General features: G+C 40.4%; 1 protein-coding gene and 2 non-coding genes across 5 annotated transcripts; all 3 read left to right on the top strand.

Annotated features, from left to right (window-relative positions):
* The first annotated feature begins 477 nt into the window (after positions 1-477).
* dtx4b (deltex 4, E3 ubiquitin ligase b) lies at positions 478-20074 on the top strand. Of its 3 annotated transcripts, XM_036574642.1 has the most exons (9): positions 478-976; positions 1168-1382; positions 9094-10162; positions 16120-16181; positions 16390-16551; positions 16725-16786; positions 17168-17488; positions 17610-17699; positions 18504-20074. In XM_036574642.1, coding segments are annotated over exons 1-9 (2211 nt in total). In that variant the 5' UTR covers positions 478-974; the 3' UTR covers positions 18732-20074. The 3 variants fall into 3 exon arrangements, with proteins under 3 accessions (XP_036430535.1, XP_036430536.1, XP_036430537.1); XM_036574643.1 differs by lacking the exons at positions 478-976; positions 1168-1382 and adding an exon at positions 1794-1917; XM_036574644.1 differs by lacking the exons at positions 478-976; positions 1168-1382 and adding an exon at positions 2286-2301.
* Positions 20075-21522: 1448 nt separating this feature from the next.
* Positions 21523-21595, top strand: trnak-cuu. Its single transcript has one exon. It is a non-coding gene; the product is annotated as a tRNA-Lys (tRNA).
* Positions 21596-22092: 497 nt separating this feature from the next.
* trnae-cuc lies at positions 22093-22164 on the top strand. Its single transcript has one exon. It is a non-coding gene; the product is annotated as a tRNA-Glu (tRNA).
* Positions 22165-22661: the final 497 nt, after the last annotated feature.

The raw sequence follows: 22661 nt of genomic DNA, 5'->3' as shown, positions 1-22661 counted from the left end.
TTTTAGTAAAGAACACCGGACCTTTTGTCATCCTACAAGATATGACGTCAGGTTGAGGGGCAGAAAGCTAGGGTGTAATTTTCATGGAAAATAAGGTGGATAGGTCCCGCTCCTGGGACTGAAACAGCAACCTGCTGGATTTCGCGTCGCAGAGTGAGTAAAACTGAGAACTTTATCAGTCAACATGATCGTTTATTGTCTACAGTTTACAACACTTAGTTCTGTCCTTGTAGATCACTTGTTTTGCTTTAATGGGCGAAAAAGCAAATGAAACTTCAATTTGAATTTAGTTAGCCTATTGGAGTGTTCAGTATCTCTGTTTAGCTCAGTCCAACGACTGTGGCTAAACTCGAGAAGCAGGATGTCTCATTCAGCAGTTTGGTTTCTTGTAGAAAATAACAGACCAACCAAACCTGTTTGTCGTGTATATATGTGTGTGTGTGTGTGTGTGTGTGTGTGTGTGAGAGAGAGAGGGAGAGAGGGAGAGAGAGAGAGAGAGAGATAGAGAGAGAGAGAGAGAGTGAGAGTGGGTGAGTGAATGAGTGAGTGGATATGGGAGTAACAGAATGAGAGCTCAGCCCAGGTTTATGTAAAGCCGCTCCTGTCAGTTGTTCTGTAGTCTGTAATCTACGCTCCGCTCCAGTAACTGAAAGGCGTTTGGACTCGTGTTTTCCAGCAGTCCCCGCTGCTGTGAACAGCGCCACGCTGTAAGCTGTGAGCTCCGTGTCACACAGCGCTCTTCACTAACCGGAGCGAGCGTCTCGGCTGTGACAGAGGCAGAGAAAAGCCTAAACTGTGTGGATGCGAAAGAGGAGGTGAACACGAATGAGACGGATAAATGGTTCGCCTGTGGTTTCGTTTAATCGGCTTCTGACCCCCGAAAGGAGCTGCGCTGTGTCCAGCCATGGAAGTGGGACGGAGATTTCTGACCAGATGCTGCTCTCTCTTGCCTTAGCTTCCCCAAAGCTGACTAAATGTGAGTGAACGAATGAGGGGGTTTGTTCGACATTATTTAGCGTTATGTTAAACCATAACCGGAGGGTTTTAGATGCTGTGCAGTGGCAGTGACGCTGCCCGTGTTTGTCCGCCACCCATTTCTGTAGCTGCAGTTGCTGAGAGCGTAGCAGTGAGGCTGTATCTGAAAGCCGTGTGTCTGTGTTTTTTTAGGGACACGATGCTACTCGCCTCCGCCGCGGTGGTGTGGGAATGGCTGAACGAGCACGGGCGCTGGCGGCCCTACAGCCCGGCCGTGTCTCATCACATCGAGGCGGTGATACGAAGCGATCCTCGGGGCGGCAGCGTCGTACTAGGCCAAGTCGACAACCGCCTCTCGCCCTATATCATTGACTTGCACTCAATGCACCAGTTCAGACAGGACACAGGTAAGATGACCGTCTTTAAATTGCATGTCCGCACTATTCAGGGTTATGTACGATAGCTGGAAACACACCCCATCTTGGAAAATGTCAGCAAAATGTATTTTTTGGCAGTGCTGCTAGCACGGAAAGCTCCCTTTGTCATTAGCTGTTACTGTGTTGCAACAGTTCGGTTAAGTTGTCGTTCACACCCTTTCCAGTAAACTGTGACAGCCACGCTGAGCTGACAGTCAGTGGTGCCTCGCACAAGTTGGAGAGGACTTGCAGTGATAGCTCACTGGTTTGTCATTTGTCACTGGTTTGAAGTGAGTAGGGGGGGCAAAGTGATACCACAAAACAGCTGGAAAGCAGGCTTTTGCCTGGCCACATTCCTTTTATATTAGAACCAGTGATACCCATGCAGCTGTTGTGTTGTATGGAAATGTTATGGGAATGACACACAAAGAGGAGAAAGGGATGAGAGAGGACAGAGCTGAACTAGAGACAGTATTTCAAAACATATATAAGGAGACAGTCTTCCTTAGAAGCCTGATCACCAAAGGTACCCTTTTAAACCTCATTCTTTTCTTGTGACAGATGATCTCATGGGAGTTTTGTCCTGGGTTGGGATTTCGTGGAGGGAAAGGCAGGCAGGCATGCAGGCAGGCAGATAGACAGAGAAAGGGCGCTCTATCCAGGCTTAGATAGAGGTGGGGGTGGGGACTAAGAATATCTGCGAGTGAGGGGGACTCCAGTGTTTGGGAAAGGCACCCTCACCCACCCTCTTTGTTGAATTGGAGGAACAGATGTGAGTGGAGTCGAGAGCGTGGGACAGAATTCTCAGAGCAAGTAGGAGCAGAGAATTCACCAAGACGGAATGATTAGGCACAGTGTGCTTTCTAATTATGTGATCAGAGGACAAGGCTTTCTAAAGACAAAGAGAGAGGTACAACCTTTCCTGGTGAAAGGAAAAATAATAATAGTATGTCCCTGAGCATTACTAATTGAACACCATTGTGCTTGATTGCTGAAGTGACCCAACCTAGAGACCGAAGACACTTTTCCGCTTATTAAGTCTTTAAGGTGTCACAGGGTAGTCTATGTAGGAAATAATAATCTATAATGGCTTTGCTATTATTGCAGTCAGTATCCACAAAGGCCCTCTATTGTTAACATTTTTTAGGCATCAGAGAGGCTCTGCTGTTTTTTTTTGTAAAGCAATAGTAATAATCTGTAATTTGCTAACTGTTGGTACAGTATCCACAAAGAACATGATGTCTTAGCAACAAAAAAAATCTCTTTCTCTCTCTCCTCCCCCCTTCTCTCTCACTCTTATTCTCGTTCTCCAAGTTTCATGAATGCTCTGATGTGAGGTGTACTCAGATTACAGTGAAATCTTGCCTAACTTTGTGGTCTCTGTGAGGTAAATGTATTTCCTCTTCTCTGCCAGTCATCGGTGATAGTAAGCATTTCAACTAGTCATACTACCGTTTTGTCACAGAGAATTGAGTGCATTATTGTAAAGGTGTCAGTAATGCTCAAAAGCAGTAACTCACACTCAGTTTATCTTAATTTGCTACAGAATCATTAAGTGTCCCTATTTTTCTCTCAGGAGTAATCAGGTTAGAAAAGTAATTATAAGATTTTCCACAGAAAAGTCTAACAAAACTCACATGCTCCAGTCATTCTGAAACTGAAACTTTCTGATTAAGACTGAATTTCTTGTGAGGAGGATGTTTTTTGTGTGTGTGGAGTCAGTGAGATCTGACAGAAGAAACATAGTCTGGCTCAGTATTTGGCAGAGAGGTTAAAGACAGTCAGCTGTGGAATAACCCCCCATTCTGTCCAGCTGGTCCAACCTAGCAAGAGTCATTCCAAATGTCCACAAAACCTAAGAACAGACACACACACACACACACACACACACACACACACACACACACAAATCAAACGCTGAAGTTCCAAGAAAGTGTCTCAAGCAAGCAGGGCCCAGGGAGACCGACCACTTCCAAGTTGAAAAATGCTGCACAAAAGGCAAAGGGGGGGCGGGGGCTGCTATGTGCTCTGCAGGCGCTGAGGGAGAGAGGGGTTAGCGAAATAATGCAGAGAGAAAGACTGAGAAGGAAAACAGAGAGGAGCGGCTGTAAGTTTGTCCGTACGATTGCGCAACTGACTGTATAGAGTTTCAACAGCCCCAGGCCCCTGGGTGCCGTCACTCACCCCATGTTTTCCAGTGAAGGCTAGAGATTAATCATGCGCGCACACAGACATATCCATCCATGCATGTGTGCGTGCGCATGCATACACAAGGCTGCATTGTTTTGGTCTGCCTAATGACTCTCATGTGATTATGCTGTGGAGTGGAGAGAGAAGGTTTAGTTTTTTTTGTTGTTTTTTTTAATTATTTACTGAACTGTCCACCCCCTCTTTTCTGCAGAAGAAGCCTTAGTGTCATGTTTCCGTATGTGTACAGGTCATTGTTTGATCGAAAAGGGAAATGAAAAAATAAATAATGCGCATAGGAGAAGTAAAAGTGATGGGTGGGGGGCTTCAAAGGCAAGATTTGTGTTAATTTAAGAGCAAAAAGATAAGGCCTGTGAACAACATACACATTGAACTGATCTGTTTCGTAATTTTGTGTTTGAACATTACGACAAAAATGGTTATGACATCAACCAAATTGACCACGTGTGGAACAGTGTGTTTGCCATCTTCCAAAAGTTCTGTTTTAAAATGTTAAAACAAAGGTAGGTTGGAGCTTTAAGTCGCAACGCATTTGTAATTCAGATTAGTTTTTATGGTACGTTGAGCATATTGGTTATATATATAATTACTACATAATGCCATAGTCCACCCCCCGCCTTATGATTCTTTGCTTTTTTCACTTTTGAATTACTTCCTAAATCATTAAAGAGGAATTTCACCAGATTTTCGAAAATGTCAGCATAAATTTCTTGTTGAGAAGTAAATAAAGTCACACAGAATATTCAAAAAGAAAAATAGTCCTTTCTAGTCCATTTTGGTGACCAGTTCTACAATGTGAGTGATAGGAACTGGTGGTTGTAACATCTACAACATAAATAAGGTTCTTACAGATATATGTAAAAGTTTGTGCACCCCTGGCCAAATTACATATTTTGTTGATTCATGAAGTGGAAGGAAGTAAACATGACCTCACAGCAAACTGTTAAAAAGCACACAGCAAACTCTTGTCAGCTGTACTTTCCCATGACTGAGCCCAAGTGTTAGCACAAGTGAGAGAAGTCAGAGGATTAATTACACTCTGGAATTGTCATCAGCTGAAAGTTCCTAATGACAGTTCTTGACCTGCCTAACCAGTCCTTATGAGTCATTTATACATTAAGTTTCGAGGCTTTGCACATGCCGCAGTGACTATTTTCTTTCTGTTTTTTAAGTTAATTAAGTATAAAGTAACTGCACATAACATTCGCAGATAGAAAAAAATATTGTTTGTGATAGTTTACTGTGGAGATTGTGACTTCTTTTCATTAAAAAAAGTCAACAGGAGGGATTTTTATTTTTTTTTTTTCGATTTTCATTTTTCTACATCCTTTGAGCACAGCGTCTGCCCTTTACAATGCATGGAATATGCTCTCTTTACATAAACTTACATTACAACTAAATGAAATTTTTGCCCTCTGTAAAATTGCCATTTTTTGACAGCTACGATATGTACTGTTAATAATGCAGAAGTGTTGTTAGTTATTAACAATATTACTTTGAGTACTACTTTCACTGACAAATTCTTGTGTGTACTTTACTAATCAGAATATACTTCTTTATAAAAAAATACACCTTAGGCAAAAATGCACCGTATTGTAAAGGTAATGTAAAACAGTCTTGAAAGGCATCAGGCAGTGTATTTGTAATCAATTTGTGTTATAATTTTCTGTGAGGCAGCTTTTAGAGGTTCTGGACGCAAGGTTCTTTTTACTGCTATTCTGCACACTTCTGAGTCAGTGAATTTCTCTAGAATAATGGCCCTATGCATTTTTTACAAAAACTGTCTGCATGACAAGCAACCAATGCTGAAATTTTTGAAAAAATCATTGCAGTTCCCCTTAGTGCAGGAAAAAGAAGGAAAAGTAAGGTCCATTTACCCTCAATCAGATTATTTTTCTAGTATGCCTTGTCTCCCCTGTCCACTGCCTGGTTGGTGATATTTGCCACATCTTAGTCATAGAACTCATTCAAAGCTGAAGCAAAAATGGAGGAAAAGTCAGCTTTTAGTTTGTAATCCATACTTCACTAGGCTGAGGCCTGTTTCTTTAGTGATAAATAAAATGAAATAGGATGAAATAATCAAAATAATCTAAAAGCTACCTGAGTTTTCTTTCTGTGTTGAAAGCTTTATTATCAACATTTTTATCACTATGTTGTAGAAGAAACAAACAGATCCTGCCCATGTTTTAGCAGATTTCTCATTTGCGGGAAGAAAGGAACCAAACTTGTCAGCTGTGTGGTGGAAATGTAGCGCTTAAGAGTTGAGAGCAGTTTTAAGCAGTTTGGTCAGGGATGCTGTCTTTTCTGCACATTCTCCTCCAGCATGTAACAGTTTCCAAAGCCATTAAACTTTAATTGCAATTCACAAAATTTACTGCTTGAATAACAATAACAATAGAGGAGGGGTCCACAGTCAGTGTGAGGGAGGATGAGATCTGGGTTGGGGGAGCAGGGGGTCGTAGAAGCAAGGCGTTCTTAACAATTGAACAGATGGACAGTCTCTGTACACCTGCTTTAAGACTTTGTCTCTCCTCAGAGGTCCTGGGATCTTGAACCTAATGTCACACACTGTGATGTACTGTGACACTGACCGTCGCCACACACACATGCTGACACAAACTTGCATATATGGATGCATTTCCACACGTTAGTACTGTGGATAAATTGATTGGCATGTGAAAGTGGACATGACCATCTGTTGATGTGGCTGCAATATGAAAAGGAGGAATTAGTACTGAAAAATGTTTCTGTGTTGGACTGGGAAAAGAACATCAGGCAGTTTTCAGTATGTTGTGTTTGGTGCCATTAGTCACTCACTACAACTCACTGTATTAGTGTAGACATTGTGCAATTTTGTGCATGAGCATGTAGTATGTGTTCTGTATTAAATAATGGGAAATATGTTTGAGGAATGGAACAGTAACACTGAAGTGTAATTTTAGCTGCTTAGTTGTATATGTACAGTTTGTTAAATGGAAAATGTAGGGTTGGAGACTATTCTGATAAAACACCAAAGAGGTTGTCCATGCACGCCTGTTGTGTTTTTGCAGTTCTTTGGATTTCTTTTATTTTAATTGTTTATTTTGATCAAAGATGACAATTAAGTATTCAATGTGTTTAGCCTAATTTAAATTTAAACCAAACATAAATTGTTTATATTCCAATTTTGCATTTTAAAACCTAAACTGTAAAGTGTAGAGGGACAGTTTCCAAGACAGGGTTAAGCCTTGTTCTGGACTACACACCATTTTGAATGGAGATTCCCCGCTGAAAGGAAAATGTAGTCCATTACCAAGCTTAATCCCTGCCTGGGAACCCTCCCCCAAATTACTAGTATAATTTATCATTTTAGTGAATAAAACCTAAACTGCAATTACATTGTAATAATTAAACTCAAAGGTAATTATTACCCACTTTTCAGGAAAAGTGTCAATCACAACACCATCCTTTTCAACTCATGGATACACAGACTTAAAAAACGGCGAAATTTTATTAAATATGCATTTACTGTGTATTGCATTTAATTTAAAATTTGGAAAATCAAGTTACATTTACATTTTTGTCTGCTTTTTGTGTATCTTGGCAAACAGGTTGATGTTTACAAAACATTGTAGCTGACTTTATCATTTTTTTTATGAATGTAAATGATCAGTTTATTGGAGTTCCTTGTAAATTGTAATGAAACTGTCAGGAGTAGGATGTCAAACAAATGAAAAACCGCCACATTGCATCCTGGCTTTTGTGCAAGAGCAATACTTGCACACAGGTGTAAAAGCTCTGTTTACCCTCACAACTACTTGCTGTTGAAGGCCTTTGGACCACACCTCTTCCTACCTTCTGTTTAATCACTCTTAAAACGCACCCTCTCCCCAGTGGCACTGACTCATGTGGAGCAAGAGAAAAGTCACTTAATGGCCAAGGGAATACTCTGCCATTCTTGCTTTAATGAAAGAAAACGAGATTATCCCCTTACAGAGGGAAGAATGTGAACTTTGGTACGAAAGGGCTAGGAGGAAGTGACTATATTCTAAGCTCGAAGGTGAAGGGATGAACTTGGAAATGTTTGGAAATTTAGCACCAAGAAAAAGTATCACATTGAAGAAAGTCCTCTGCTTTTGTTTGTCAACATTTTGCTACATTCAGAAACTTAATCTTCAGGAACAAAAAATGTTCACTGAGAATGAAGTCTCCTCTTTCACTCTCTTGTCCCCCAGGTCACAGTAATATCCACTGTTAGCTTTGGCATGTATCACCATTCACTGTCAGCACAAAGCAAATGTTGACCCTCTTAGGCCTTTCTCCCATGCTTGTATGTCCCTCCACCCACTGCCAGGAGTCTGCGAATGTGTCCTTTTCCTCACTGCCTGGGTTTTGGCTGAATATCCATGGCATACACTACTTGTATTTAGTGGATGAGATTTGATTGGGTGCTGCTTTACCCCTCACTGCAGGACTCAACAGGGTCTCATAGGGGAAAAGTATCATATTTAATTCTGTTCAGGTGAATTGGTGTAAATTATAAATATTCATCAAGCAGCACACTGTGTGTTCATTGCGTCTAGAGTAGGCTATGTTGTTGAAAATCAGAATTACATTGTGTATGCTGCAATGTCAATACTCCCACAGTGTTGTCTGTTGAATAGCAACTAAAACAGAGCTTATTGTATGCTCATATACAAAGACGTATGTGTTTGATCTATTGCGTATGCTCATGTACAAACAAGCATTGACTTTCTGTACCGCTGTGGACAAAAGCCTGCTCATTTTTATTTTTTTCTTGGAATGGATGAACTACTATCAAACTACTGTCAAACTAATGATCTAATGTTTTAATCATTTGTTGATTATTCCATAGCTACTTCTTGTGTTTATTCAGTTAACTGTGGATATGTGCTAGGGCTGGGAGGCACAGACTTAAATTTTAAACAATGGCATAGTTTCAAACTTAGATGACATCAGTGTGTGGTATGCTTGTTTTTCTTTTACAAAAAAAGACTTCTTCTTGCAGACCACCCAGAATGGCAGTTTGACATTATAAAATGTCTTCTGTAATTTGGAATATCAGTTTATACATACATATCAGACAGTAGACGTTTTAAACAGAAACTGTACAGAAGTCCTTAAATTAGTATTTTAATTAATAATGAATTCACAGAAGATGTTGTATGCAATGTAGATCTATTAGATTCACAAATTGAGCGTGCCCCTTTCACTTTTAAGAAATGTAAAGTGAACTTGGAATTTTTGTTTTAAAGAAAAAAATTTGTCTTAAGCTGTTTTATAAAAGCTACTCTGAAGTTCTGTATACAAGTAACACATTTTATACAGTTTAACAGCTACCTAGCTAGCTGGGCGAGATATCATGTATGAGGCCTATTATGCATGAAGTCAAAATAAATTTCCTTTTGCTGTTAAACTTGTCACTGCAGGGCATTGCGATTAATTAGAACTCTCTTATAGGTATATAGTCTAATCTCACTGTGTCTTTCCACAGGTACATTAAGGCCAGTACGACGGAGTTTCTATGATCCTACTTCAGCACCAGGCCAAGGCTGGCTGTGGGAGTGGGAGAATGATGCGGGTTCTTGGACACCGTACGACATGGAGGTCTGCATCGCCCTGCAAGCGGCGAAGGACCGCCAGCAGCCCTGGTTGGACCTGGCACCACTTGGCTTCTGCTACCTCGTGGACTTCCAGAGCATGACTCAGGTCAACCGACAAACACAGAGACGCCGCCGCATTCAGAGACGCTCAGACATAGCTTACCCACTGGTCTCTGGGCCACTGCCGAAAGCCTCCCAGGCTTGGGGAGCTGGTACTGGAGGGGCAGCTGGTGGAATGCCGTCAGGTGGAGGCTCAACTGGAGGACTTCTGGGTGTAGGAGTGTCTGGTTCTAGCTCAAGTGATAATGGGAGCGCGATTTATCCTAGTGGAACTCTTTCAATGTCGTCTCTTGCCCCTCTTGGACAGCCATGTGCCTGCCAGCAGTGTATGCTTGTCTTAAGTGTGAAAGCAAATGCCTTGGCTTCACACACACTAGGGCGCAGACCTCCTCAAATGAAGCCCCCAAGTCCTAAGTCCAGCCTAGGGACACTTCCCTCCTTGTCTAAGACTTCATCCATGTCTAATTCATATTCACAGACGCTGCCTCATGGGCTGTCCTTTAACCGCTCCCTCTCGCAAGAACGCAAGAACGCTGCTGCCTTTGCTCATTCGCTGTCCATGCTCACCTCGAACACTGCCACCCTTTCGCTGTCCTCTGGTCGTCCACCTCCTCCACCTTTGCCCCCTCCTCCACCTCCTTCAGGATCCAGCCAGCAGCCTTTAACTGTGCCAAACTGCTCCTCAACATCTCCTCCGTCAGTGCCAACTGCAACGCTCATCACTGTGGCATCGAGCACCACATTGTGTTCACCCACACCTTCGCCTTCAGCAACAGTTCCGCCTCAGCGTTCCACGGCATGTGCCGCTCCTCTGCCTCCTCGTGCCAGTCTTGCAGGGCTGAGCCGGCCAGCTCTACAAAGAATCGCCATGGCACAGTCACGTGCGCTCATTGCCTCTGGGTGAGAAGAAACAGCTACTAAAGTCATTACCCTGCACTCTGCTGTCCCTGGTGGATGGGAGGGCCAATGTGTGGTCAGTGGGAAGCTGTAGTTATTAGTGGGCTGATGTACTGACATTGGGTATTGACAGTTTACTCAGCTAATGTCTTAGAAGCCCAAGCCATTTAGTCTTATTGAAATGAGATTAAAGCTGAACGAGTAATCAGTTTTGCTTCAAAATCGCTGTTTGAAAGGGTGCAATTTTCAAACTGAAAGAGCTGTAATTATAGTCATATTATACAATATTTAACATTGTCTTTGAACATTTTAACTTAAAAAAAGGCTTTAACCTAATAACACAGAGCTTGTGAAGTAGCATTCTGAATCACTACATTCAGCGTTCAGGTCTCATTCTGAAAGAGTGCTGGTCTTATAGGGAAAAATACATAAATAAAGGCCTGGGGTATAGTTCTTGGAGAAGAATAACATTTAAACTACAATCACAGTATTGGTAAGAAAAATCCACAAATCATTCAGCCCTACAAAAGATTCTTAACAAATTAGAGCCTAGCGGAAAACAGCATGATATGGTGCCAAGTTTCTTTTGTATCATCTTGTAATTTCTCCAGCATTTCAGAGTATAGCTTTTTTGTTGTTGTGATAATGTAGTAAACCTAAGCAACTTAGGTTTTAAAAAAACAAGTGTGCCTAAATAGGCAGGTGCTTCCTTTCTCAGTTAATTTTAAATAAGAAGAAATATGAAAATTGATTCTCTGTCATTTGGTTAGATTGCTTGAAGGGTTTCAAATCTAGGACATTAGATGAACCATAATGCTGCTTGTGAGCATGTTGTTGTTTTTGATTCTAATACTGTTGGTTTAGGTCTTCTGTCATGTGTTTTTGGTTACAGTTTAGGGAACTGAGATGTTTTCATTGGTTTTGTATGTTGTCCAGATGATTTTGGGAGGATCTATGTTCATTCTTAGTTGTTTAAAAGTGTTTCTGCTGCAAATTTGGGTGTGTATTGCTCAGCACATGTTGCGCATTTGTGAATGTTTGAATGTCTGGGAGTGCGTATAGGCAAGTGTGTATGTGTGTGTGTGTATGTGTGTGTACGTTTATAAAGTGTGTGGGGGCAGTGTGTTTCTCACAGTGCTAAATCATCCAACACAGCTCAGCTTGATGACCATCTGGGGACAGAACTGAGTGCATGAACAGTGGAGGAATGAGATGTGGAGGAATGGTGGAAGAAGAAAGAGAGGGAGCTACAAAAAAAGCAGTGAGACACTGAAAGGAGGAAAGTGGAGGGGGTCAGGGAGGGTCATTACCTCCCTCTGTTTCCCCTCCCTCCTCCTTCTCTGTCTCTCCTTCCCCCTCTTTTCCATCAACTTCCCAGGCTTCACCCCCCACTCTACTGGCCATTGTATGCTCATGCTTGGTTTCTATGGTAACCTTTGTTGGCATGGCAAAGCCTAGTCAGCATTAGCAACACAATGCTGCTTCACTGCAAATGTGTGTGTACGTGTGTATGGTGAGAAGGGACGAAGGGATAGAAAGACAAAAGGGCAGTCATTATACTGTCTGGAGGTATTGGTTTTGGCGAGAATCAGCCACACTACAACTCAAGGAGCAGTGTATGAGTAGCCTTTTACAGATGCTGTTATGGTAGCGTATGACAGACTGGAGGACAACAACAGCCCAAGGATCATTTTTATTAGCTTTTATTTTTTAACTTGAACCTCATGCTGTGTGGGCTAAACGTACATATGAAATGCAAATAGCACATTTCCAGTGCATTTCATTAGCCGTAATATAAATAAAATTATTTGCAGTTTAATTAGACAAACTAGTATTTTAAGTTTGTAAATGAAAAATCAGGAAAAATCTGTAGAATATTTAAATAATGTGAATCAAATTTAGTGCCACATCAAAAATGAGAAGCAACTGGCTGTTTAACACAGTGAGCCATGCATAACGTATGCTACAACATTTTGGTAAAGGTGTAGCAGTGACTTACCTTACTCAACGTTATTTACATTGTACAATTGCAACACAATTCAGCCAAAATATAAATAATAAATTGGCCGATTCCGATCAGAGAATCAGCAGAACAGAGAGCTGGAAATTACGAAGAAAACGAAGATTAGAGTGTTGTGGTTTTTAGAAAATGAAGGGTTAAAGAGATATAAGAACTTGAGAACATGTTTTATTGAAACAGCATGCATAGAACATGCATTGAAAACAAGCATGTCAAAACAAAACAAAGTGCAGAAACAGGACAGACATTCAATTGAGTATGTTTAGAAATCTCAGTTTTCAGAAAAACACACATCCCTCGCTCCTAGTCAGGCACGCAGAAAAGTAAATAATGAGTGTTTAACTGACGGCTGGTGAGAATGTTAAATGTATAGACAAGATTTGTAAAAAATAAATTGTGCTTTCCTTGTAAATGTAGCATGTTCACATATGACAGCAAATTAACAACACCTGCATCAAACTAAAAATTAAAAGTAGGGTGGTGTAACACAATTTAGATGATCAGGATTGCAGTGCTCCACCTGTTGAGGGAGCTGTGTAACTTTAGCTGATGCAGTCATGTTAGAGGATGGTGAAATAGCAGGATGAGCATGACTGTGTTTTCTTTATATGCTACCTTTCTAAATTACCTTTAACTAAATTGTCCTCACACAAAGTTTAATAACACTGAATCTTGATACTCTCTGAACATCAGTCTATAAATGAAAGGCACTGCACTTTCAGATTTTGTTGGATTTTGACCATTACCACAGCCTTCATCAGCTGAAAACACCTATGTAGGAATATAGCTATTAAATTTGTGTAGTCTAACCTGTAATTATATTAATTTGAGTTATTTTGATTTTAATTTCCTTTTCAGAAATTTCCTTTTGCCAGGAAAAATGAGCAACCTACGAATACCTACACTCCTTTCCTGCTTTCTTCACAGTCTGTGAAAGTGACTATATTCATGCTTCTGGTTTAAGTGTCATTTGATTTGATTCAGTCTTTGAGCTAATTTGTAGTTGAAGCATATGGCTTTCTGTAAACTTTGAAAACTTGTGTACGTAGCCAAATCTTTGCAACTGTTTATTTTTTATTACTTACAAAAAGTGAAAATCAAGCTTTACTCAGAAAATGTAAAAAGAATACAAGGTATCCCCCCAAGATTTTGATGTGCAGTGTACCTGTAAATATAAATTGGCCCATAAATATTATTATTATTATTAGTTTTGTTTTATTTAAATAAGTTTTAGAATCTTTAAAAAATTGAAACAAAGAAAATATGTGACAGTTAAAATGAAATATACAAAATTCTGCACTATACAAAGGTCAGTTTTTTTTTTAAAAAAGTTCAGGTGAGATTTAGTTGGATTTGATCTACTGGTCAGAGGCTTTTCCACAAATGTCTGGAGTCCGTGCCAGCTTGAGTGCATGCTGTCATTAAAGCAAAAGGGGGGCATACCAAATACTCAGAAGTTCTGACATTCATGTAAACATTCAAGGACATTCAAAAATTTTCTTTTCAGTCAAATTTTTATGATGATAATCATTTGTAATGGAAGAAAATGGAAAGAAATGCAAAATAGAAGCATTTTCAACTGTGGTCTCAGACATTTGGACCCCACTGTACCTGCTCTATGTTTGACTAGCACTAAATCTAATTGTAGAAGGTAATACGTCAGATTAGGTCAACATTCTCCATCTGCTTCACATAAGGGCTGCTTAGGAAGCACACAGAAATCTTACACTCATTCATCTACTGTTCAATCAGCCATTGTTTTACTCCCATTAGCTTATTACTTCACCTGAAAGTTTACCTGGTCATTCATTAACTCTATCATTATACTCTTCTGTTGCTAACTCTGGCCTTTTTTCCATAGCCCTACTCAAATCACTGGCTAACTTGGTATTATTGCATCTACTCATTACTATCTCTGTCATCACTGTGTGTCTGTTTGTGTATCTGTGTCTCAGTGGGGCAGCCAGCAATTGTGTTAATGCTTCCCAGATTAGTAAGGGATCAAACGTGAGTAAACAGTCTCCAGCGTCTGTCTCACCTCGCACCTGCCTCGTTACTCACACTGCAGTGCATTAGCAGTACACTAATACACTAGGTAATATGAATGATGCGATTACTCTGCCTCCTTCCTTTTTACAACAGCTGACGTAGAAGGAGCACAGTTTCCCTGTAGCAAACACATCACTGCATTAGCTGTTTATTATTACACTGTTATCAGTGATCAGATCACTAAATCCTTCTGGCTCTTATTTTCACAATCAACATAAAGCATGCCTGGAAGGATGGGAAGGACCCAATGCATCTAACCATTTTAGGAATATTTAAGCCAGAAATACTAGTTAATACATGAAACCCAGGAGGCCAGATGAGGTTGTACTAACTGCGTTTTATTCACTGTGGCGGCACTACAAAACTGAGTTGTTGTATCAACAATAACAAGCCATGCATAGCCCTTCAAAGGTTTTAAAATGACTTAAATAAGAAAAACACTAAACAGCAAAAATGCATATAAATGGGTGTGTACATCAGGCTCTGTTCTTTGTAGTAGGGGAATTTTTAATATCGTCAGAGCTGAACAAAGTCTTTTGATGAACAGACCAACAGAAGTAGTCCAAAACTACTTAACAAGATTTTTTTTTTTACAATAGCTTATATTGAAATTTTTTTTTCTCTTGTCCTTCAAAACTAATTTTTCCAAGATGCAAGGTTTTGTTCTGGCAGTGATGATATGCTTCATTATCATGCAGATTTCCAACTAATCATTACTCATTCTTTTAGAATGGCAATTTTAATTGTCACCCTTAGTACCTGTCTGTTTGCATCTTTAATAAAACAATGGGTTTACAAGACCTAATGAGGTCTGTAACCGAGACTGTTTACTGGAAAAAAATCTAGTTTCTCTTCTCCTGTCCAGAATTTTGTCTCTCTTTTTTTTCCCCTCAAGTATGTTAGAAAGCGTCACAAATCAACAGCAAATCTTTGTTAAAAACTTTTCTTTTAAGAATTAAAAGTAATGTAATATCTCAGAGGGTTCTGAAGTACATTTGTGTGATTCTTGTCGAAACTCAAAAAGACTGCTGAGAAGTTCTGAAATTAGTTGGTTTGTAGATTCGGAAGAATTCTGTTTTGTCAAGATATGCTGTTCTTAATTCTCTGTAGATTAACATATGTTCCTGTTGCATCACTTAAATACTGTATATGTGGAAATGTGTGTATTTGTCTGCGTCTATGTAGCTGGAGGCAGGTGTATGTCTGCACAGGCTGTAGTCTCAGGAGCTTGTGACGTGCAGGTAATCTGTTGCAGATGTGACACTTGTGTATTGTGAGGTCAGTCACCAGATGGAAATAGATTAGGTCTATAATGGATTAGGTCTATAAGAGAGCAGGAAGATGATCACAAGGCATTCAGATACTCGTGAGGTAGCCGAGATACTGTCACACTGCCGCATAGATAGTGATCTGCGTACTGGAGAGACTTTCAGAGTCGAGAAATATAATGAGAGAATGCGATTGCTGTGATTCAGACACAGGATAAAGAAGATACTACACAGAATACCTGCTTTGGAGATAAAGTCCTCTTTCTTTTTCCTTCTAAATCTTCCTCTGAGCTAGGAAAAGGAGTTCTGTTTTTTTCTGTATATACAGATTTGTACCAGATTTTTTACCTGGTTTGGACTAAACTGAAATATGACTGTGCTCACTCATATTGAGTAAGTATTTGATTTCAAAAGGATGTGGTGCTGTGGGAACACAGTTTGGAAAACTGTGTAGGACTGCATAGATCTCTGTGTGTAGTTATTTTTGGTGTTGTCATTGTGTGTGTGTGTGTGTGTGTGTGTGTGTGTGTGTGTGATACCATATGGTAGGTTAGCAACACTTTAGCCTTCAATATAAAATGACACATAATGTGGTTCGACATTTGTTTTTCTTTTATTTTTAGAGTACCGACAGTACCTGTAAAGAACCTCAATGGCTCCAGCCCTGTTCATCCAGCTTTAGCAGGTAATAATGAGTACAAACTGATATGATACAAACACAAATACAGAAACAAATATACACATACTATCTCTGTCTCATCTGGCTCATATGTTTACTACTCACCCGTAATAAATCTACAAAGGCCATCAGCTGCTCATTCAAAACCAGTATTGTGTGCCCTCTACATGTGCAAGTTTGTTCTAGTCAGACGTTAATCCTCTGTGCTTTGCAGGAATCACCGGCATTCTAATGAGCGCTGCAGCGCTGCCTGTGTGTTTGACTCGTCCTCCTAAACTGGTGCTGCACCCTCCTCCTGTCAGTAAGAGTGACATCAAACCCATCCCTGGCCTTGGACACTGCTGCCGCAAAACCACCAAAAAACAGGCTCGCAAGGGTGAGATTTGGCACACACATTTGTACCAGGTTATCCAACCAAACTGGTTCCAACGAAAGATAGCCTGTCCTTTGTCTATAATAGCACATTGCAGTCTCATTTATCTTATACACAGAACTGAAGTGATTGTTTGCAAAGCTGTGCAGGCTCAAATTGGCTTTTTTCCATTCTAGGCAAGACTCCTGAAGAAGTAGTGAAGAGGTACTTGCAGAAAGTCAGAAATCCTCCTGAAGAGGTACGTCATTGTTCTTAGCCTTACATCCTCACTGTATTCTTTTGTCACTCGTGGCTGTGAGCTAGAGGGGTGGGGAGTAAGGCCACACAGCTTACAATGTGCCAGACTACTCGCCTGTTAACCCCCAAGAAATAATATTAGCTTATTACATGTACCTGGTAAGACCATGTGACTTAATCCAAAAAAAAAAAGTCAGAAAATTTGTATATTAAAACCATATCATGTTAATTCCATTCAGTTTCTGCTTACATTGTTCCTTGCACTTAAATTATACAGAAGCATTAAATCTATTAAATCTTTTCAATATTAATACAGTGTTTTGACTCATAGTGTGTATATACTATAAGTTGTACAATTAATGTTACCGTTGCTTCCTCTTAGGACTGCACTATCTGTATGGAGGCTCTGACCGGTCCCTCTGGGTATAAAGGCCCAGGCGTGGGTGGTGTGTCGCGTGCAGAGTCAGTGGGTCGACTGGCACAATGTGGCCATCAGTACCATCTGCAGTGCTTGGTTGCTATGTACAACAATGGCAACAAAGACGGCAGCCTACAGTGCCCCACGTGCAAGACCATCTATGGTGTGAAGACGGGCAACCAGCCACCCGGCAAGATGGAGTACCATGTCATCCCCCATTCACTGCCAGGACACCCTGACTGCAAAACCATCCGCATTATTTATAACATACCACCCGGCATACAGGTACAGCCTTGTCATTTAGTGTTTGACGCAAACATACACAAAAGCTGTATTTATGATTTGCCTTCCTCCAGAGCTGAGAGAGGCTTGTGTATACAGTTCTTTTATTTTTTTTATTTTTAAGAGCCCTGAGCACCCGAACCCAGGAAAGCCATTCACTGCAAGAGGATTTCCCCGTCACTGCTATCTTCCAGACAGCGAGAAAGGACGCAAGGTCGGCACTTCACATGTCTCATGGGCACTATCACAGCATTTCTCAGCACCAGTCCTGAAACCTCCTGAGCTGAAAGTTGCTACTGTTGTTGCTCTGATGGTTTTTTGCATCTTGGTCCCTGCAAGCTAGCTGTAGTGATGCATTTCTTCAAAATACTGCATCAACAGTGGCACCAGTACCAACCTTATTAAATGGATCGCATATCAGTCAGGCGTGACCACATTAGATTTTGTTTCCTAGTCATGGTCACGGTCAGTTGTAGCAGTGCAGATTTATAAACCTTTCAGGACACTATATTAATTTAAAAGCTGAATAGTACTAAAATGAATTTTGGTGTATGGATGTCTATTTCCACTATGGCACATTTTGCCTCTATGCATGTGCAATATGACAATGTTTTGTAATATCTTGATTGATTAACTCATAATATACCACAACATGCTTTTCTCAGCATAGCGTGAACATTGTCAATATTTAAAGAACATTAAACAACTGCATGTTTCTTTTAAAAAAAAAAACATAATTAGTCATGTTTATTTGATTTTACTGCAGAATGTGAAAAGTTAAATGAAAACACAGTACTCATAATTTTTTTTGTATTTTTACGTGAGGCACTACTGGTGCATTGTCTAGCCCTAGGCCCTTAACAGAGCACTGTATCAGATCGGCATGATTTGGTGCATATGTTATTTTCACACAAACAGCAACAGCTAATCTAATCCCTAAATTCAGTAATAGTAGATTATGAGCACAGTTAAAAGGTATTTTAATGTATTAAAATGAAAGCCTTCTCATGTCTTGTAGGTGTTGAGGCTTTTGCTGGTAGCTTGGGACAGGCGACTGATTTTCTCAGTGGGCACCTCCAGCACCACTGGCGAGTCAGACACGGTTATCTGGAACGAAGTTCACCACAAGACTGAGTTTGGCTCCAACCTCACGGGCCATGGGTACCCTGACCCTGGCTACTTAGATAATGTGCTGGAAGAGCTGAAAGCCCAAGGCATCACAGAGGAGGATGGACAGCAGCTGTGAGGAGCAGGAGAAAGGAGGCAAAAAGTCCAAACAAAAGGAGAAGGCTGGATGTGTGAGAAATGGACATAGAATGGAGAGAAGAATGACTGGACAAACTTTTTTTGTGTGTTGGTGGTGCTGATTTTGGAAGAGTCGTTTCTGGGGCACGCGTGTGTATGTGTGTGTGTGTGTGTGTGTGTGTGTGTGTTTGTGTGTGTGTGTGTGTGAGAGTGAGAGAGAGAGAGAGAGAGAAGCTGTGAGTGAGTTAGTGACAGCAATGACTTTACATCAGAGGAAAAGAAAGATCAGATCCTAACTTACATGTTGCTGTGTTGTGGGCCCAGTATTTTAGATATATGCATATTAATGCGTACTGTGGTTTATCTAAACCAGGCGTGCCCAGCCCTCCAGCTGAAGTTCTGTTCTTTTTTAGTATCAATCCTAGACTGACACTTCAGGTTCTGATATTCTGATGCTCCTGAAGATCTGGATAAGTTAGAATAGGTGTGTCTGATTAGGGCTGGAATTATACCTGGAAGAGAATTAACTCTTGAATAAATCCCATATCTATTTGCCTATAGATCTCTGTAGTGGTTCTGGGTACTGAATAATAGACTCTGGGGCTTTAGTGCTGTAGCACTAATACCACTGCACTTATAAAGGAAACTGGGCTATAGTTGAAAGGTGGTGATAACTGAAAGATACATGGAATGAAGGAAGAGAAGGTATATTGGCTGAAAGATTAGAAGACTGGGAGGGGGAAGGAATAGAGGCGAGACAAAGAGAAGGAACTAAGAGAAAGAATGAATAAACGAAAGGCCAAAGAAAGTAGTTTTAACCTTATTTGCTGATACATTAGGTAGTTGTCTAGCTGAAGCTGTAATGAAAGACTGTGCCTAGTGTGTGTGTGTGTGTGTTTGTGTGTGTGTGTGTGTGTGTTTGTGTGTGTGTGTGTGTGTGTGTGTGCACGCTTGTAGGAGAAAGTGCAAAAGAGCAAGATCCTTGATGAACCCACTTGTGCCCTCAAATGATTTGTGCTCTTTTCCTCAGAAACATTCCTTTTTATGGCCACTTATGATTGAGAGTTACATAAACAGCATCATGAGTACTTAACTTGCATTATAATTGATATTATCTTGTAATTCCATTCCATGTGTTAGATTTATCTACTCATGTTTTTATTGTATTATTTTTTGTAAAAGTTGTGGATGTGGTATGGCTCAAAGAGCAAATTAGTGAGACTGTTGAAGTACCCCTTCACAGAGTCGTGATCATTTACTAGTTTCTTAGGACAAAGATAACGTTTAGGTTGGAACTGAAAAGCAATTGTTCACAGTTGTTCTTAATTAAAATGTCTTATACAGTCCAGGTTTACACGTATTCCCTGTACACCTAATTTCTCCATATCAAATGTCAGTGCCTCTTTGAGGTTTGACAGGCTGTTATAATTAAAACTTTAAGTCCTTGATTTTCATAGGGGTAGAGTATTGTTTATGGTACAGCATGATCGAGTTAATACATGAATAAGTACTGCTTGCTTTTTTTAAAAGGATCTGGAGGAATAGTGTTCATCCAGTAGAAAGGTTGTAGTGTAAAAAAATGTACGATTGAACAGGTTATGAGGAAGTGGTGGAAGGGGGAGCAACAGCTTGGAATTAAAAAAAGAAAAAAGTTTGGCAAAAATAAAACAAGTCACGTAAAAACTCGATTTGCAGTAATTAAACAGATTTTTGAACAAGTCTGTTGGAAATTTAGCATGAGTGTGGTCTGAGTGTTAGGTCTGTTTGGTTTAAATGGTGACAGTTTCCTTGAAAAATATTGTCCAGTACTTTGTTGTGATGCAAGCTGTGTTGCACTGCCCTCCATGCCTACCCTGTTTCCTGTCCAGTCTCTGTGTTCGGTCAGTAACTGACCTGTTTATGCTCCTCTTTCTGTGACCTAAATTGCGTGCCGGTGTGCAGGCATGTTTGTGTCTCTGTAAGGGTGAAGACATGCATGTGTGAGTCCATGCATCAACTGTATGCATGCATTTGTACTTGGATTACATGTATGAGTGTGTGTGTGTGGCGTTTGCTGGCCTGATTTAAGGTACTGTTCTGTGACTGATCTGCACATTTTTCTTTACTTATTTCAGTTCAAATTCTAGACCATTAGTGCATGTTTTTTCTTTATTTCATCCCATTCCATGTTCATTTTGAGGTAAATGTCTTTGAGATGTCACAGGTTTAGATCATGTTGTACATATTGCACAAGTCATTTCCATGTTTCAGGTTACTACTTTGGTTATAGAGCTCACCTGCTTTGAATTATACAGAAACTGTCTGTATTCTTGTTAGTGTCTTTTCTTTGTGAGAAGGAATCTAAACGTAGACTTTGCTGAATGTCAAGTGTTTTCTGAGCAGTACAACCTCCTTAAACTCGTTCAGAACAAATAGGAAGTGGGATTCACTGCAGTCATGATTGGACATTCATATGTATGAATGGACATTTCCCATTTCCTGAGCTCTTTTATAAAAGTCTATTTTCTGCACTGGAGGAGAACATTTGGTCTACTTCTCTAGCTACAATGTTTGAGATGAATGCAGGATCAAATAACAGTACATGTATATAGTAATGGGATACATGTAAATAACGTACTACAATACCGAGGTATGTTATTGATGAAAAATAAAGAATGAGTGATAGTTATCTGATTTATTTCATGACAACTTTTGTAGTAAAAATTTTGTCAGACTACGGACTACAGGCAGCACAAACAAATATCTGACTATAGAGACTTCATAGATACCACTTTGGTTCATGTGCCCTATCAGCCCGGCTAGCTCAGTCGGTAGAGCATGAGACTCTTAATCTCAGGGTCGTGGGTTCGAGCCCCACGTTGGGCGCACAGCTTTTGAAAATTCAGAGAGAGCTTGGTACGCCTTCGACATAAAATCGCGCGTGCTCCAAACGGTTGAATAATTTAACGTTGACATTAAAGTGCCAACACCGCCGATTTAAACAAAAAAGATCATTTTCCTCTAAGTTTGCTCCCCAGCTTTTTAAAAGTTGTTTCGAATTTACTATACTTGAGTCACCACTATCCTTTGCAAGAGTAGCTGGCTTCTGGCACAACAGCCAGAAGACGGACAGGTTACTACAAAAGGAAATTTAAAGAAAGGAAAGTGACAAAATATTTAAGATCTTGCACATTTCTAAGTCACTAGTCAAATTTGTCATTTGTCAATCAGAAAACAGTTGAGAAACATTGCTTTTTAACTAACTAGCTAACGTATACACACAATTCTTTGAAACTGTAAACGATTCTGCCGGTGGAAAATATACCCTGAACAGGTTGAAAGATCAAGGCTACTATCCCGACTGTTTTCATACAGTACAGCTCTCCCTGGTGGTCTAGTGGTTAGGATTCGGCGCTCTCACCGCCGCGGCCCGGGTTCGATTCCCGGTCAGGGAACAACAATTTTTCGGATGTAATACAACTTAGCCAGCCGCAGGAACTTGTTACCAACATATAGAGAGCTGACCAGAGGTCGCATTGTCGGCATTACGAGAACCACGTGTCGCGGAGGAAGTAGGTGTTAGGCCTATCCCTATCAGCTGTGTAGCATTGTGTGATACTAGGAGTCTCAGCTAGCGGGTGGAATAGTCAAAGTCTAAACCGGGTAGAAGACTGAGCAAAAAACGGATGGATGCATTTATAGAATTATACCAAGAATAATACCACGTGATCAATAAAGGGGACATCCAACCTGCCTGAAGAGTGGCTGGCTCAGTTCTACACAGCCATTACAGAGTCAGTCACCCCCTTAATCACAGTCCAGCACAGCTCTGCCACCAAAAAAAAATCATCTCTGACCCATCACACCCGGGTCATCATCTTGCTCCTCCCGTTTTTTTTTTTTTGCTTGAGATACACACTTACACAGTAACACATCTGATACATATATAAAA

This window comes from Colossoma macropomum, unplaced genomic scaffold (assembly GCF_904425465.1).
Source record: "Colossoma macropomum unplaced genomic scaffold, Colossoma_macropomum, whole genome shotgun sequence".
NCBI lineage: Eukaryota > Metazoa > Chordata > Actinopteri > Characiformes > Serrasalmidae > Colossoma > Colossoma macropomum.
Note: the sequence above shows the minus strand (reverse complement) of the source record. Positions and strands in the feature narration are given on the sequence as shown.